At 49.6% G+C, this 14,923-nt stretch overlaps 1 protein-coding gene across 25 annotated transcripts in view; it reads left to right on the forward strand.

Annotated features, from left to right (window-relative positions):
- Positions 1–14,923, forward strand: part of PPP1R12B (protein phosphatase 1 regulatory subunit 12B) — a 135,392-nt gene that overhangs the window by 106,783 nt on the left and 13,686 nt on the right. For all 25 annotated transcript variants that reach the window (XR_011682798.1, XR_011682801.1, XR_011682800.1 and 22 more), the window contains 4 exons: positions 10,933–10,949; positions 11,418–11,565; positions 13,753–13,857; positions 14,124–14,177. Coding sequence is in view for 2 of the 25 variants with exons in the window: in XM_071449873.1 (XP_071305974.1) it covers positions 10,933–10,949; positions 11,418–11,565; positions 13,753–13,857; positions 14,124–14,177 (324 nt within the window). In the remaining 23 variants the exon portion in view is untranslated. The remainder of the gene's footprint in view (positions 1–10,932; positions 10,950–11,417; positions 11,566–13,752; positions 13,858–14,123; positions 14,178–14,923) is intronic.

Genomic DNA, 14,923 nt, shown 5'->3' on the forward strand with positions numbered 1-14,923 from the left:
GGCTGAGCTGCAGGTGCTCAGCATGCAAATCACACTGACAGGGTTGGTGTTAATGTTTCAGTGATCATAGAATCACGGAATCCCAGAATTATTTGGTTGGAAGGGACCTTAAAGCTCATCTCATCACACCCCTGCCATGGGCAGGGACACCTCCCAGTAGCCCAGGTTGCTCCAGCCTGGCCTTGGACACTTCCAGGAATGGGGCAGGAAGAATTTCTTCCAGATATCTGATGTAAATCTTTCCTCTCTTACTTTAAAACTGTCCCCCCCACTTGTCCTGTCACTTGCCCATGTAAAAAGTCAATGTCCCAGAGTGCTGGGAGGTCACTAGAAATGCCTGATAGGATTACAGCCTTCCTCGAGTTTGGAATAGAAATGTGTCAGATGGTCAGTTTTTGCTCTGTGGTGTTTTTGCAACAGGTTCCATCCGTTTCAGATATTCCTGGTCACAGGTTTATTCTCACATGGGGTTTTCTGCTATGAATCATTTAACTTGCTGTGCTGCCACTGCCAGTGTATTACAGAATAGAAAGTGTTATGAAAATATTTTTCCAGGAGCCTTTACGTTCCTGGGTTTCCATTTAGTGGCTTGGACGTGTTTGGTTGTGATAAAAGTGAAGCCGCATAAATTGAAAGAGGATCAAATTTAAGTTGTGTCATGACAGTTTCTGTCTCATTTCTGGATTGCTGACTAGTTACACAGTGTTTGTGGAAATGATTCCCTTCTCTCCCAGCAGCCAACAAAAAATGTGGGATACTGAAACTTGAACTTTGAGGCAATTAACCTTTGTCTGTGTTCTCCAGCACCCTGCTTTGTTCTGTCTCTGGTTATTCCTCAAGCACAGTGTTTCTCAGATGGGTATCAGGATGAAATCCTTCTCCCTTGTTTGTCCTTGGTTTGTTGTTTTTTTTTTTTTGAGTTCTCCTCTGTAAATGTCCATATCTGGAAGCATATTGGGAACTTGTGGTAATTCCCAGGGCATCAGCCATGAGATGTTCCCTGCTGTGACTCAGTAGCCAGACGATGCTCCTGCATCTGGATGAATAAACAAGATGGGTCAGGGCATGTGCTGTGACCTGTGGGCTGAACAGCCTCTGTCCCTGAGGCTGAAGTTCCTTCAGCTCTCCTCCCTCCCAAGCAGCAGAATTGATCCAAGCCAAAGCTGGAGCAGGGAGTGTGTTAACTGTTAAAGGCTATGAGGGTCATGGATGATTTGAAAAGGACCTGAACTAACACTTCAGCCTCATTTAAAGCTCCTGTTTGACCCTCAGCTGCCTGGTCAGAGGTGTTGCCTTTGGAGAAGCTGGTTAAGCAGTTGGAGAGCAATCCCTCAGGATAGCTCAGCCTTGAACCATGGCTCATTGCAGGAGGTCACAAGGTCAGGGGCAGCTTGAGGTTCCACCAGAGCTGGGAATCAGCTGGGACTTTAAAAGGGATGAAGGGAGGAGGAGAAAAACGATGCCCTTAATTTGGGTCAGTTAATGGTACAGCCACAAAACCAGGGACAGAGAGAGGGGGAAGTGCTGCAGGATGGGAATGAGCAGCCATGGGAGTGATGGGGAGAGTGGGTGGCACCTCTGTGAGCAGCAAACCACTTCATCCTGCTGAGCTGGAAACCAGTGTCTGCTTCCCTGCAGGGGCCCACTAGAGTTCTGTTTTTCTTAAAATGAACACAAACCCGTCAAAAATAAGGCTGGAAGAGAGACAGAGCCCAGTTCATCCATTTCCCTGTGTACTGGCTACTCTGCTTGTGCTATTCATGGGAGGTGGTGCATAGAATCATAATCATGGAATTATTAAGGTTGGAAAAACACTCTAAGATCACTGAGTCCAGACATGAACCCAGCACTGCTGAGTGGGCATCATTCTCTTCTCCCAGGTGAAAAGCAGCAGGACAAGAGGAAATGGCCTCAAGTTGTGCTGGTGAGGTCCAGGTTGGATATTGAGGAAAACTTCTTCCATGAAAAGGTGGTCAGGCACTGGCTTAGGCTGCCCTGGGCAGAGATGGAGTCACCATCCCAGGCAGTGTTCAAAAAACATGTGGATGTGGCACCTGGTATATCAACCTGTGAGCATGAGTTAGTGGTGAACGTGGCAGTGCTGGGGTAACATTTGGGTTTGATGGTCTTAGAGGGCTTTTCCAGTCTTCAGAGTTCTGTGATTCCCTGATTCCAGTCTCACTGCCATGTGCTGCCTGTGCCCACAGTGCTGTTGTGGGATGTGGCTGCTGGCTCAGGAGCTGTTCACTGAATCTTGGAGTGAACTTCACACTGAAAAGTTGCCGGTTGGCTGTTGGCAGCTCTCACCCTCACTGCTGCTTCAAGAGGTATTCAAATCCCTAATGAAACATCTGAGAACATCCTGCCAGAGTTTTTGCAGGGCAGGGAAAGGGTTTCTGCAGACCTATGGCATTCTCATCTGGAAGAAATTTAGGAGTAGAAATCTTTTCCTCTCATGTCACTTGGCCGCTCGGTTTTTATTTCCACACGTCTGGAGAGTTTTGTCTAAGATCACGTCGCTTTGCGAAATTAAATTTTTCACCAATAAAATTTGATCCCTTAGAAAAGAAGGGAAAAAGGGCAATGAACCCTGGGTTTCAGAATTATGGCCTTTCCTAAATTAAAATACTATCCAGCCTGATGTTTTACATGGTGAGTTTTATCCCCAAGAGACAACGGGAATAAACTGCAGCTGCTGGAAAGCCCAAGGTCCATGAGAGAGTTTTGGAGCACAGAGCCACAGGCTGGCCATGGCACACATGACAACTGTTCCAACTGTAGTTTGTTTGGGATGGCAGGAGATGTGGCCATCAGTCCCTCACAGCCCTGGGTGTTTGTTTCTGATTAAATATGTGCTGTTTGTACTGAAAACGATGGGATCTGCTGCAGCCAGCTGCCAAAGCCACTATTCCATCTTGGAGAAGCTTTTAATGTTATGCTTCAGTAATAGTAGTTTTTCTTAAGCAAAGTTTATTGATTTATAGTTTGAGAAAACATATTTTGCATCAGGCTTTGGGGAGTTGGAGGTTACATAGAGGTGGTTTGGCTGCACTGGATTATTAATCATATCCACAGGATTTTGGAATCCTTGCATTTGCACGATTGCAGGCTCAAGCTGGAAACAGCACATCCATCACACCAGTGGAGCTAACAGGATGCTGCACAAACCACTGCTTTCAGGTCAGAGGAGCAGCTTTCTGAGGGAGGCAATGACCTCAAAATAACTCTCAAAAGTAGAGTTCAGCCAGACCTTCGAATTATTCTGCGCCCACTGAAAAACTAAACTTGATCCCAGCCGTTCCTGCCTGGAATGACAAATGCAGCTGGAGGGGAACACCAACCTGAGTTGTACCCACTGGGGATGGTCTGAGGTGTCCCAGGCAGCCTCCTCCTGGCTTCTCTTCCTTCCAGCTTAGCTCTGGCTGCACTGGCTCCTGGAGGATTCCTGCCCCAGCAGAGTCCTGCTCTGCCCTGGTGCAGCCTCCCCTCAAGCCCGAGGGGCAGTTTTGAGCACTGCAATATAAGAAGGGTCTGAAGTCGTTGGAGAGTGTCCAAAAGACGGTCACAGAAATAGGGAAGGGTCTGGAGGGGCCACACGAGGAGTGGCTGAGGGCACTTGGTCTGTTCACCCTGGGGCCTGAGGTCAGAGCCCACTGGGGGCTGCAGCTCCGACCTCTGCTCTGTGTGACAGTGACAGGACCTGAGGGAGCAGCTGGAGCTGGGCCAGGGGAGGGTCAGGCTGGAGATCAGGAAAGGTTCTTCCCCCAGAGGGTGCTGGCACTGCCCAGGCTCCCCAGGGAATGGGCACAGCCCCGAGGCTGCCAGAGCTCCAGGAGTGTTTGGGCAGCGCTGCCAGAGATGCCCAGGGTGGGATTGTTGGGGGGTCTGTGCAGGGCCAGGAGGTGAGCTTGATCCTCATGGAAACCTTCCAGCTCAGGATTTGATGCTCCTAAGAGGGGGAGGTTGTCCTTTGGAACACACATCAGCCTGGAGCTCATGTAGGAGCAGCTGAGCTAGGTAACTGCAGGAACATAGTGACTTTTGCTTATAAAGGGAAAGAACCCCAAAACCAGCTGGCTTTATTTTACATTTACTTTCTAAAATAAACGCAGCTCATCAAGGGGATATTTGCCAGCACAAGAACATAATTTGAGGGGTTTCTAAAACTTCCCCTGTTGCTTAAAGAAGGACAGAGCTGGAGCTGTGCCCCTGCATCTCATTACATGGTGGTTAATTAATCATAGGCATTGATCAGGATTTCTGAGACAAAAGACACCAAAATAAATTCCTTGACAACTCTCTTAAAATAGTGTACACAGTCCTGAGATTGGCCAGTTGGATATAGAGAAGTATAAAATGTTCCCAAAGCATCTATTTTGTTCTTTTTTCTTCCTTGGTTTTTTTTCTTGAAAAAATGTAAATAGTAGGGAATTGTGCCTTCACTGACTCCAACCTCAGCCACAGAATGCAATTGGAAGCAATTAGGGCAGTTTCTGCCTTGGCAAAAGCAGCAACCAATCCCCCTTTAGTCGCTGCAGTTCAGGGCTGTATTTTATTGAAACCTTCCATGAGGAATTTGGTTTAAATTATTCATCACTGAGCTCCCAACAGCTGCAAAATTTTCTGGTTTTTGAGGGAAGGCTCCTGCCCTCCACAGTCCAAGTACATTTGTAAAATCAGTCCTGGATGGTATTCCTGGCACAAGGCAGCATCCCAGCACTCTGGGTAGGTGGAGCCATGGCCAATACCCAGCTGTGCCTTTCCCTGAGACTGACCAATGTCAGCACCCTGAGAATCTCTGGAAGTGCCCAAGGCTGGGTTGGGCAGGGCTTGGAGCAACCTGAGATAGTGAAGGTGTCCCTGCCCATGGCAGAGGGTGGAGCAGGATGAGCATTAGGGTCCCTTCCAACCCAAACCATCCTGTTGATTCCATGGTTCTGTGGTGTTCTTTGTCCTTTTTCTTGGGTCCCATCTCAGATCCTGGTGATTTTCCAGCCCATCTGGGTTGGATGATCTCTGAGCTGGCAAAATGGGCTGAACCCCTTCAGTGTCCTCCACCACCTCAGCACTACCTGGATGTGCTGCCACCATGAGATTAATGGGAGGGAAGGTGATGGGATCTCTCTGGTGAGACCTCTAAGACCTGAGGATTACCAGAAGCTTGTGAGCATGTCTGCAAATGCCCTGTGCTTTTTAGTTTTCCTCTGGAAGTCACCCCCATGGGTGTGTGGGCAGCAGCAGCCGGGCTCAGCTCAGCTGGGTTCTGAACCAGGACAGCCTGTTTCCCCACCCCAAGCCCTGCAGTGCTCTGACCCTCTTTAGATTATGGAAGGATAATTTCACAACTCGATGCTTCCCTGGCTCTTGATGTTTTTAGTTGAATTTTGATCCCAAGGGAAATAAATGAATCTGGGCAAAACTGCAGTGCTGCTCCAAATTTGCCAGGGAAAGGAAAAAAGCCTCCAGTGCATTTGTTGATAATGACTGGAGTGGATACAGCAGTTTCTCAGCATCCCCTCAGAAACCCTAACAATTCCCTTCAGGAAAGTCAGGAAGGAAAGACCCTTCTTGCACCAGCTCAGTCAAGTGCATGTGTGATGCCTCAGCTCTTCATTCCCTCTGTTCATTCCCAACTTCTCTTCCCAGCAATGAAGGAAGAAGAGTTTTGTCCTTCACCTTCTCACTCTCACCTTGAAATTTCCAGCTCTGGGATGGCATCTCTGAGCAAACAACCTCCTTCCTCACTGCCATGGGCAGCACAGGGACCCAGCCAGTGCTGCTGGAATTCCAGTGAATATTTGGTGGCTGTTGGACAGGACAGGGCAGTGCAGGCAGGGCCTGTGGGGGCTGCTCTGATGGAGGAGGTGCAGCTGGAAGCACATGGAGAGGGTTCCAAAGATGCCATGGTCAAACACTGGGCAGAACTGAGCAGGAAAGCAGCTGTTCTCTGCTGAAACTATGTCTGCAGTGTGACATCCCAGTGGCCTCTGAAGATATTTGTCTCTCTTTGAACAAATGGTCTCAGTTAAGCACCTCCTCCAGTGTTCCACAGAATCATGAAGCCACTGAGGTTAGAAAAGCCCTCTGAGATCATTGAGTGAACACTGCCATGTTCACTGCTAGCCCATGTCCCAAGTGCCACATCCACATGTTTTTTAAAGACTTCCAGGGATGTTGACTCCACCACTGCCCTGGGGGCCGGGGCCTGACCAGCCCTTCAGGGAAGAAATTTCCCCCAATATCCAACCTGACCCTCCCCTTGAGGCTGTTTCCTCCTGTCCCTGTTCCCTGGGAGCAGAGCCTGACCCCCACCCTGGCTGCCCCTCCTGTCAGGGAATTGTGCAGAGCCACAGGGTCCCCCCTGAGCCTCCTTTTCTCCAGGCTGACCCCCTTTCCAGCTCCCTCAGCCCCTCCTGGTGCTCCAGACTTCTCTTAGAGGGCTTTTTCATCCTTAATGGTGCTGTCATTCCATGGTTCCAGGTTACTGCAGGGTGGCTCTGCTCAGTGCTGACAGCAGCAGGAATGCCTCCCCTCTCATCTGGCACTTTGCTTTTCTTTAAACACATAGAGACAGTCACAATCTGAACCAAGCCATTGCAGTATCCATCACAGCAAAGTCATAAATACAATAAACCTGAGGGGTTTCCCCCTTTTTGCTGTGTATGTTTAAGGTGATTCCTTCTTACCCCAGCCTTCCTTTGTGGAAGCATGCCCCTGCTCCCCCTGCATATGGAAATTCTCATTTCTTAGAAGGAAAAAGGACAAAAGTGGTTTTTCCTCTTACTGCAGGACCTGCCTCGGTTCATTGCCTGGATTCCATGTCACCTTGCCCAGCCACGGGGTGTTTCCCAGCACTGTTCAAATCCATTAGCAGGTGCTAAAGTAAGTTGCAGTTTGCTGAAGTAAACTCAGGCTTGCTAAGGAGTGGATTACTTGCCCAGCCATTTGTCATCATATCAAAAGTCATCACTGAAGGGGATTAGCATAAAGTGCACAAATAACTTTCAACAAGAGCCTTGTTCATCACTGTAATTCCCTTCTTCAGCTCTTCAGGGGAGGTTGGGTCATTGGGCCAGGATTCAAAAGGAGCTCTCAGGCTGCTGAGGGGTTTAGGAAACAAATGTTGAAAGCTCAGCTAACAAAACACCACAGAGAGATCAGCATGTGTGGCTGAAAATGGGAAACCCTTTGTAGAATCCTAGAATCTGGACATGACTGGTTTGGGTGTGAAGGGACCATCAGAGATGATCCAGTCCCACCCTCTGCCATGGGCAGGGTCACCTTCCACTAACCCAGGTTGCTCCAAGCCCTGTCCAGCCTGGCCTTGGACACTTTCAGGGATCCAGGGGCAGCTGTGCCCAGTTTCTCTGGGGCAGCTGTGCCAGGACCTCACCACCCCCACAGGGAAGAATTTCTTCCTGCTATCACAAGTAACCCTGCCCTCTACCAGTGGGAAGCCATTCCCCCTTGTCCTGTCATTCCAGATCCTTGTCCACAGCCCCTCTCCAGCTCTCCTGAAGCCCCTTTAGGCACAGGAGGGGACTCTAAGGTCTCCCCACAGCCTTCTTTTCTCCAGGTGAACATCCCCAGCTTTCCCAGCCTGGCTCCAGAGCAGAGAGGCTCCAGGCCTTGGAGCAGCTCTGTGGCCTCCTCTGGGCTGGCTCCAGCATCTCCACATCCTTCCTGTGCTGGAAGCCCAGGGCTGGAGGCTGCTCTGCAGGTGGGGTCTCACCTGAGCAGGGCAGAGGGGCAGAATCTCCCCCTGCCCTGCAGGAGCCCAGGATGTGGTTGGACTTGTGGTCTGTCTTTCTAACAGCCCTCTGCAGTGGCCATGTGTACAGAAACTGTCCCAGCTGGCTGCCTTCAGGTGTCATACAGAGCATGGCGTGAGCCAGGGCTGTTTGGACAAGAGGGCTGTGTCCCTGTCACATCAGGCAGCTGCCAGGCTTTGAGTGGCATGAGATGCTTCCCAGACAGCATCCAGCATGGCTTGTGGAGGTACAGCAGGGTTTAGCCATGGTGGAAATGCATCTGCTGTCTTCCTTGGGAGGTTTCTCACCTCTAAGATGAAAAGAAGAAAGAGATTTTATTAGAGCAAATAAAATAGTACCAGGCTGGACCCACTGCTGTGGCTCAGGGCCCGTGGCTTGGGGCCTCCTGGAGCTTTGGTTGTGGTGTCTACAGGGTGGGGCTGTGTCTTGGTTTGAAAAGCCAGGTGTCTGCTAAGGAAGGCAGGAGCCTTCTGTGAAATGGAAAATGTAACCCCTCTCCCTCTGAATTATTATCATTATTAAATTAAGGGGCTCTCAGGCAAAGATATGGGAATAGGAATAACAGTTCTTTAATAGGAAAATTAAAAATACAAATGCAGTAGTACAAACAAACCCCTGCCAGAGTGAGAGCAGTCCCTGCCCCCTGTGTGTCAGGGGGTGGCACAGCCCCATCCCATGGGGGCTCAGCCCTCCTGCAGTGCCAGCTGTGGCTCTGCTGGAGCAGGGATCCTGCACAAGGGGGGAGTTTTCCTCTGCAGCTCCAGGGCTGCTGCAGATGGGCCTGGGCTCCCTCTGGCAATGCAGGGCAGCAGAAGCTGCTCCTCTGGCAATGCACTGGGCAAAGGCTGCTGTGCTGTGCCAGGCTCAGATTGTACCCAGGTAGGAATGCTTGGCTCCTCCCCTGGGCGGAGCATCTCCCCCATGGGATGATGGAATTGGATCAGCCAGGGAGGGACACTCAGTGGCCATGAACAGAAGATAATTAATAATTAATAGCCCATTAACAGAGGATATTTCCTGGAGGGAGGCTTGGTTGTGGAAGAAATAAAGAAAACTGCCCAATGAACAGCAGAGAACTGCCCCACCTCTGATGATGGCAATAGAATACACACCCCCAGCTGCATCTTGCAACCTAGGACAGGCTGGCACTAGACCTGAGCAAGAGCCTGGCTGAGGATGGCCCTGTGGGCACAGCTGGAGGGAGAATGTGCTAATTCATAGCAGGATTTGCTTGTCCTTTCAATCTGTGCAGGTAGCAGCTTTGTCTGAGCTGTGCTCCATCCTCGAGGCTCCACATGCAGGGTCCCAGCAGTTCATTTCCCTAGTGCTGGTGCTCACAGCACAGTGTGTCAGAGGCTGTGCTGCAGAGCCCACGCATTGCAGACTCCCTAGGCACCTTCCTGTCCTGAATCAGGATGCCAGATGAGGGTCACATTAGGCTGGATGAATTCAAACCTCAGCAGCCAGGTGCAGGTAATGGGTTGCTGTGTCCTGGCAAGCAGCAGGCAGGGCTGGGCACAGGGCAGGATGCTCTGGGAGCTGCCCCCTGCTCCTCTGCCTTGGAGTGGAGGGGTGGCTGGGTCACTTGTCCACTGGGTGACTTAATCCCTCTCTCTGTGGTGTGTACTCCCAGATCCCTGCCCAGGATCAGAGGCATTGTCTGGGTGCCAGGTGGGAGTGGGTGGTCTGAAGTCTTTAACCACCAGGGTGCCAGACAGGCAGCACATCTGCCTCCCAGTGAGGCCTTAGCACTGGATTTACTGGTGTAGCTGACAGCACAGCAGTGCAAGCATGCCTGGGCACAAAAAGCCTGACCTCTCATCTGCTCTGATGTCCTTTGTGTTGACTCTGTTAAAAAGAGCTGAGGGAATTGGCTGGAAGTGCCTGTGGGAGGTTTGTGCTCACTCAGAACAATGATGCTACTGATAAACCAGCAGAATACTGGGCTCAACTTCCAGTTCAAGGGAGGATAAAGAGTTGGAATGCACCTGGAATTTGAGTACATATCTGTCAGAGGAGGTGACTGTCAGTGTGGCATGTCCTGCAGGACAGTGATGGTGTCACCACTGGATTTATGCAACTGTAGGAAGGAACTGTTCGATCCAGAAATTTCATTGAAATGGTGGCTTACTACATTAAGCCTCTGTAGGATATTCATAGAATCATTATTAAGTTGGAGAAGCCTCTAAAATCATTGAGCCCAAACTTCCCCCAGCATCGCCATGTTCACCATTAAACCATGACCCCAGATGTCACATCTGTACATTTTCTGAATATTTCCAGGGAGTGTGACCAGCACTGCCCTGGGCAACCTGTGCCAGGGCCTGACCACCGTTTCAAGGAGGAAATTTTCCCTGATACACACCTAGCCTGAACCTCCCTGACATCACTTGAGGCCTTTCTTTGTGTCCCTGTTCCCTGGGCCCAGAGCCAGGTCCCCCCTTGTACAGGCTGAGCCCTTTCCCCAGCTCCCTCAGCTGCTCCTGGTGCTCCTGCCCCTTCTCCAGCTCTGTTCCCCTCTCTGGACATGCTCCAGCCCCCAATGTCCAAAGGCAGCCCAGGACAGCACAGCAGAGGTTTGGGTATTGATGGGGAAAGAAGAACCCTACAGAGGCTCCAACCACCCTGGTGTAAGGATCTTCTCCCTCCCTCCTGCAGCTGCTATTGTGTCTCTGTCTGCCACAGTGAAGCTTTTCTCCATGGGGAACTGCTTGCCCATGAAGAGAAGAGTGTTTGTGATTTTCTCAAGTTCAGCACAAACACTGGGAGATCCCTGTGTCTGTTAATCGCCCTCACCCACGTCACTCAGCACAGTGATAATAGTCAGGAAGAATAACTTCACTGGAAAAGGGAAACAGTAGATTAGTTTGGATTCCAGAGAAGGCATTTCAATTCTGGAGATGAGAATTTGAACAGCAAGGTTCAGGATTTCTTAGGTGAGTGAAATAAGTGCTTCAGAGGAGCTGAAGCGGTTGAAGATTCAGGCAGAGATTGGAGATTCCCAGTTTGGGCTGGGAAATCTCTGTGTAGCCTGGCATGAGCTGGGTGCTGGTATCTGAGGTGGGAAATTGCTGCTGCCTGGAAGCTCTGCAGTTTTGAATTGAATGTTTCATTCTCATTATTAATTACCTTTTGCTTTCTTTTTTTTTTTTCCCTTCAGCATGAAAGACTTTCCAGGTAAGAATTTTTTTTTTTTTTTTTTCTGTGTAATATTTATTGGCAACATGTTTTTGTATGCCTTTGAGGATTCCCTGTGCTTCAAATCCAGTCTGGTACTGGCTATTTGGTCCTTTCCTGAGCTTGGCTGTGGCACCAGTTTGCTTCTATTCTTTACTCCCCAAATGATTAACCTCAGTGCCCTCTTAGAAATTGAGCTGGTTCCCACCCTGGAGATGAGAGGTTTGTGGGAAGTCAGTGCCCATGGGAGGCTGGGCTGGTACCCTGGGATTTTTTCAGTTCTTGTAGTGGTAGTGGCTGCCAGGTTTTGGGCAGCAATCCCTAGGGCCAAGCGGAGGATGCTCCCACCGACCCCAGAGCTCTGGCTCCGCTGGGTCTGCCACCCCTGCAGTCCCAACCAGCTGGGCTCTGTGCTGGCTGTTCCAAGTTACCACAGCTCCACAGTGCTGGATCTTCCTCGTGTTTCAGGTTGGAGGCAGCTACAAACCCCAGCACGAGCGACTCATCGTACAGCGAGCGCGCCTCCGGCCGCTCCAGCGCCTACAGCCGCAGGGAGAACCGGCTCGCCGCGCTCAGCAGCCGCGCCGAGGAGGAGAGCAACAGGGACTACAAGAAAGTAGGAGTTTTAAACTGATTCTTGTCATTGCACACACTGCAGAACCTGCCTGTTCTGCAGAAACCAGCCCCAAGAATCAGTGGGAAGAAAGAGAAAATGTTTATGTTGATTTTCTCTGTTTCAGAGAATCCAGTGGTTTGGGTTGGAAGGGTAATGTGACCTTTTGCTGGGCTTTGGGGTGTCCCCAGCAGGCTGCAGGAGTCACAGATAGTGCAGTCCTGTTCGGGACAGGCTGTCCGAGCTCCCAAACAGCTCCCAGCCAGAGGCCACCTTAGCAAGCTTAGGTGATATCAGCTCTAGTGATTATCAGCTCATTGTGATTTCAGCTCTTTGCTTGCTGCGTGCCTTAGGCAGACACAGGGAGAGAGAGGAGAAGGCTGTGTGGGGTTCCACAGGAGCGTCTTTATTGATTCTTCTGTGAAGGTTCCCAGTGACAGCTCTTCTGCCAAACTGGGCAAAACCAGCTCTTTATATAGGGTACAGGGGTATCAGAAATTGTCCAGTAGCAAGGGTTAAAGGAAAGTGACCTATAGAGTTACAGAGAGATGAGCAGGGGTCCGAAGGCGGAAGAGAGGGGCTTCTAGCCCATTCACCACGACTTGGCATTGCCTGTCTCAGGCTGCTGACCACCATGGAGGCATTGTAGGACCTGGGTCTGCTACAGAAGGGACCTTAAAGTTCATCCTATTCCACCCCTGTCATGGGCAGGGACACCTTGCACTATCCCAGGTTGATCCTGTATGTCTTGGTTTGAAAGACAGGTGCCTGCTAAGGAAGCCAGGAGCCTCCCCTGAAATGGAGAATGTAAACCCTCCCCACCCCTCTGAATTGCTATAAATTTTAAATTGAGAGTCTCTCAGGCAAAAAATATGGCAGCAGGAAATAACAGTTCTTTAATAGGGAAGAAAATAAAAGGATAAAATAAACAATGCAGTGAACTAAACCAACACTGACAGAGTCAGAACCCAGCCTGACACCCTGTGGGTCAGGCTGTTGGCAGCAGTCCCATTGGAATTGTGGCTCAGCCCTCCTGCAGTGTCAGGGCTGGTTCTGCTGGAGCAGGGATCCTGGAGAAAGGTGCAGTCTCTGCCTCTGAAGATCCAGGGGCAGAGGCAGCTGCTGTTCCTCTGGGCAATCCAGTGCAGAAGCTGTGCTGGTGTTCCAGAATCTCCAGATTATATCCAGGTAGGAATGCTTGGCTCCTCCCCCTGGGCTCACATCTCCCAATGGGATGCTGTAGTTCTTATCAGCCATGCAGGGACATTCAATGGCTGTTATCAGCAGATGTCTCCCCCATAGGGAGGAGTAGTTGTGGAAGAGATAAGGAAAACTGCCCACATGACGGAAGACAACTGCCATGCAGATGGCAAATAGAATACATCTTGCCTTGCACTCTGGGACACTGTGATAGATGAGTAATGTGATGATTGACTCTCACAATTAACAGACAAATATCATGTATATAGGTTAAGAAAAGTTTTGTAGATTTATAGTTATGTTTTACCCCCTCGTGTGGTTATCAAGGGACAGCTGGAGTTGGGACATCTGGGAGGGCTGGCTTGTCACTATGGAACACCTGACCTCCAATCAGGATTTGAGGAAGAGATCTCCACCACTGGACAGCAAAGAAGGGGTTGATGGACAGAACTTTGGGAGGGGTTAAAGGGTTAAAAAAGGGAAACCTCCATTGTGTGGGAGAGAGAGAACATGGCGGGAAAAATCCTTTGTGCCATAGCCTTTTTTCTCTATTCAGTCTTCTGTTGTATTTTTGATAAGGTTTAATAAACCTTCCTAAACTATGAAAAGTGAGTAACCATTTCTCACACTCCTGGACCTGAACACTTCCAGGGATCCAGAGGCAGCCACAGCTTCTCTGGGCACCCTGTGCCAGGGCTTAACCACCTTGTGAGTAAAGAATTACCTAAATTAAAACTGTCCCCTCTTGGTTGTGTTTAAACTCCCTACAAAATTCAACAGCTGTTTTCTTATTTCTAATTCATGAATTATGAAAACATAAGTAAAGCATCCAAGTTGGTTTTGTTTTCCCTTCTTATCTGTTGATGTATGGGAGCAAAGTGACCCCCTCAGCTCAGTGCTGAGGGCAGTGTCTGCTCAGAGCAGCCTGGCAGGATGGGGTTAATTAACCAGGAGCAGCCTGGTTAATTGAGCTCTTGTTTTGCATTTCAGTTATATGAGAGTGCCCTGTCTGAAAATCAAAAGCTGAAGTCAAAGCTGCAAGAAGCCCAGCTTGAGCTGGCTGATATCAAAGCAAAGTTGGAAAAAGCAGCCCAGGTAAGGGAAAATCCAGGTCCTGACTGGAGAAACTGAGCACTGGCCATGACAAAGCAACACTTGTTCCAGATTGGGAAAGGGAAGGGAGCTCCTGGAAGGATATTCTTGGGAGGGAAGGTGCCATAGAGGAAACAGAAATAAACAAATAATTTTGTAAATCAACATGTTGCATCCCAAGCAAGAGCATCTGCAGGCTGTCTTGGCCTTTGTGCAGCACCCTGTGAGTGCTCTCAGGTTTAATCACTTTCTATTTTTAATTTCCATAGCAGAAACAGGAGAAAACTTCTGACCGGTCCAGCATGCTGGAGATGGAGAAGAGGGTACGTGTCTCTGCTTTCTTCTGAGTCACAGCTGTGCCTCGTGCAGGGCAGTCATTTCTAGAAGGGAAGTGTTAATTAAAAGATAAGTTGTATTTTTGCCTTGAGGAGCAGTGCACAATGATAATTGTGTTCTGACCTTTGCAGGGCCTGAGACTGCTGCTCTCAGCTTCATTCTGATTCCTCTCTTTGGTTCTAAGCAGCTGAGGGCCAATGGATTGTATCACACTGGGAGACTTGGTCCATTATGCTTTAAAACATTCTTGATCCTTACAGATAAAGGCTGGTTTGGGGTGGTGGGGGAACAAGGCAAAATCCTGGAAGGGCTGTTCTCAATCCCTTCTTTCCCCAGCCTGGGTTGATACCAAGGATTGCCCCAACCCAGGGACAGGACCTTGAACTTGGCCTTGTTGGAGTCAGGGCAGCATCCTGTATAACTTGTGTTGAATTAAGATCACAACAGCCACAAATTCTGTGAGTTAGAAAGTAAAAGCATGTCCAGCTGTTCTCAGTGAAGATGCATTAACTGTTTCCAGGATGGCTCATGCATTTTGCACTGATGAATCCCTGGATGAACTGTGCTGTGGGCAAAAAGTGACCCAGAATTCATCATCCACAGCACACTCAGAAGCTGCCTTTTCCTCACTCTCCTGGCCTCATGGCTCTTTGCACAGGGCAAAGGAGCAGGACAGAGAGTGTATATCTTGTTCTTGATGCATGTTTCCCACTTCCCCCTTCTCAGGGCATGT

Source organism: Agelaius tricolor, unplaced genomic scaffold (assembly GCF_023055355.1).
Source record: "Agelaius tricolor isolate 1412-34295 unplaced genomic scaffold, bAgeTri1.0.p SCAF_30, whole genome shotgun sequence".
In the NCBI taxonomy this organism is placed as follows: domain Eukaryota; kingdom Metazoa; phylum Chordata; class Aves; order Passeriformes; family Icteridae; genus Agelaius; species Agelaius tricolor.